Source organism: Nicotiana tomentosiformis, chromosome 8 (genome assembly GCF_000390325.3).
Source record: "Nicotiana tomentosiformis chromosome 8, ASM39032v3, whole genome shotgun sequence".
In the NCBI taxonomy this organism is placed as follows: domain Eukaryota; kingdom Viridiplantae; phylum Streptophyta; class Magnoliopsida; order Solanales; family Solanaceae; genus Nicotiana; species Nicotiana tomentosiformis.
Window position 1 is genome coordinate 118,346,298 of NC_090819.1, and position 2,761 is coordinate 118,349,058.

At 34.1% G+C, this 2,761-nt stretch overlaps 1 protein-coding gene across 1 annotated transcript; it reads right to left on the reverse strand.

Moving 5' to 3' along the window:
- Nucleotides 1–530: 530 nt before the first annotated feature.
- LOC138898042 (uncharacterized) lies at nucleotides 531–962 on the reverse strand. Its single transcript, XM_070184073.1, has one exon. The coding sequence runs from the start codon at nucleotides 960–962 to the stop codon at nucleotides 531–533; it is 432 nt and encodes a 143-aa protein (XP_070040174.1).
- Between the last annotated feature and the right edge of the window lie 1,799 nt (nucleotides 963–2,761).

Sequence of the window (2,761 nt, forward strand, 5' to 3'; positions counted from 1 at the left end):
ATATTATTAGAATAGTGAGTGTCTTGACTGTACCTCGTCTCTACTCCATTGAGGTTAGTCTTGATACTTACTGGACACCGATGTGGTGTGCTCACTCTACACTTCTGCACATTTTTGTGCAGAGCCAGGCATTGGAGGTATCGGACTTGAGCAGAGTTAAAGCGCGATCGTAAATATTCAAGGTAGAGCTGCTTAGCCGTCGCAGTCCCTTGGAGTCTTTTCATTTTATTGTACTGTTAATTTGTAATCAAACAGTATTGTATATTCGGTCTTCATGGTCATTCCATGTACTCAGTTAGAGTTCGTAACTTAGTACTACCAGTCTTGGGAGGTTGTATATTGTAATTATTTCACCTGTTGGAAAAAAAATGGCTTCAAAAGGTAATTATAATCGGCTTACCTAGTCTTAGAGACTAGGTGCCATCACGACGCCTGTGGTGGGATTATGGGTCGTGACAATTTTTAGAAATAAGAATCCCGAGCAAATTATTTTGGATTACAATCAGTTTTTTGAATGAGCGTATGCAACCTTATTTTATATAATCAATCATTTTTTTCCAGTATTTTCTTGCATAAGGATGAACCGCTGCTGAATTTGTGCAATTTGTTCTGTTATGCCCATATCTTTTACAACGACCACATCTTGATTCCTTCTTGAATTCTGTACAGGAAACATGTCGATTCTTCTGTCTTCTTCCTAGCATAACTTTTGCATCTGGAGGCTTAGTGATTTCTGATTTAATAGTATCTGGTATAACCCATGTTGTTGAATCACCTACAGAATTTACTTGCCCTTCATATGTTTTCAACCAAAAGTCCCTTGTATAATAGGCGGAGCAGAAAGCCGATTTCTTTTGATATATACTGTCGATTGCAGCAATTGCATGTTCACAGGGTATCTCATCTAGCTGAAATTCAGAACAATCACATGTTCTTTTGTCTAGATCAACAATAAATTCCATCCCCCCTTTTTTAACTTTGAATTTGAGTCGATCAATTGGCAATACTCTAAATGTAAAAGCTGGTTTATTTTTGTCTTTCAATGTTGCTTCTACCCAGTTTGATAATTCACGAAATATTCCTTCTGCTACTGTCCTTCTTTCATAGAATCAGATTTATAATTTTTCTTGTATGAAATTCATCATTGTTAAAAGTGGAAATTCTCTTGCACGTCTCAAAACATTATTCATTGACTCAACTATATTTGTTGTTAGCATATCATATCGTCGTCTTGGACAATGTGAACGAGTCCATCTTCCTGGTGGTTCCTCCATCAAATAGTCGAATGTTTTCTTATCAACAACAGTTATTTGGGACATAAAGTCATCAAATTCTGATTGAATGTATATTCTTGTAGCACTTTGAAACAGGTTTATTACAGTGTTTCTCACTCTTCTTTGCTTTAGATTCTTCTCTAAATGATATATGCAAATACCATGGTAGCACTCAGGGAATACTTTTACAATTCCATTTGCAATGGCCTTGTGTCGATCTGACAAAAATATTAAATCTTTACGAATGCCAATTGCTTTTCTTAATTCTCTAAAGTACCATTCATACGATTCGTTATTCTCTGAATCCGCTACCCCAAATGCTATAGGGAAAATCTGGTTATTTGCATCCTTTGTAACTGCCACTAATAGAACACCTATATATTTATTTTTTAGAAATATTCCATCAACAGCAATAAGTGGTCTACAATACTTCCACCCAGAAATTAACACCCCATACATAAAAAGCATGTAAACAAACCTGTTATATTGAAAAGTAAATAAAATTTAGTTTTACGATATGACAAGCTGAATACTAAAGGATATTAGCAGATGTGTGGCCATAAACACAAGAAATTTACCTGTTCTCTGCATCTCTCTTAATATTAGTATATGATCTTATATTTTTTTGTTCGATCATATACAAATATGATGGCAGCTGCTCATAATTTTCTTCTGTTGTTCCTCATAATAAAGATATCCCTTTTTGAATAGCATGCCATGCTTTTCCATAACCAATATCTATTCTATGTGCTCTTTTCATTTCTGAAATGACAAACTTAGGCTTTACTTCAGTAGCTATATCTCTTAAGTTGTCAATCATGTAATCTCTAATCACATTTGAAGTTGCTTGTCTTTGATGTGACTTTCTAATGTCAACCGAGCATTCATGTATTCTCTGAAATTTAACTATTTTAAAAAGTGTTGATTCCTTAATTCTTGAACCTCGAAAAGTCCAACCAAACTTTTCATCAGTACATACCAAAGAGTATCTTGTATTACTTGATCTTTTAACATAGAACTCAAAGTGCTCATTTATTGCTGTTAAGCAAAAATATCTAATCATAGCATTTTTGTCTTGAAAAATAGACCCCGGTTTTACATCATCGAATGATGTATTTTCCTTTAGTATTATTGATGGGGATTCTTTTGCCTTTCCTTTTTCTCCTTTCAATTGTGTCTAGTGTTTTAAAGTGTTGATCTTCTACAGGAATTACATTCTCATTTTCCATTGTAATTTCATAAATCGGAATGTCTTGCTCTTCTAGTATTTCAGAAATCAGCATCAGTTGCTCTTCTGGAACATATGTGGTTCCCTTCAATAATTGTTGATTGTCAATCTCCATTATTGCATTACCTTCTTGTTGTTGATCGCTAATAAAGTTTTCAGAAAGTATTTCTGATACATCAACAACAAATTTGGAACCTTTGTAGTATGGATCGTTTCTTAAAAGCATCATACATGAAGTAAGTTCTTCATCTTTTATCAC

What these genes read in the sequence shown, in the direction of transcription:
- LOC138898042 (XM_070184073.1), bottom strand. Translation starts at nt 962, where the DNA reads ATGGAATTTATTGTTGATCTAGACAAAAGAACATGTGATTGTTCTGAA.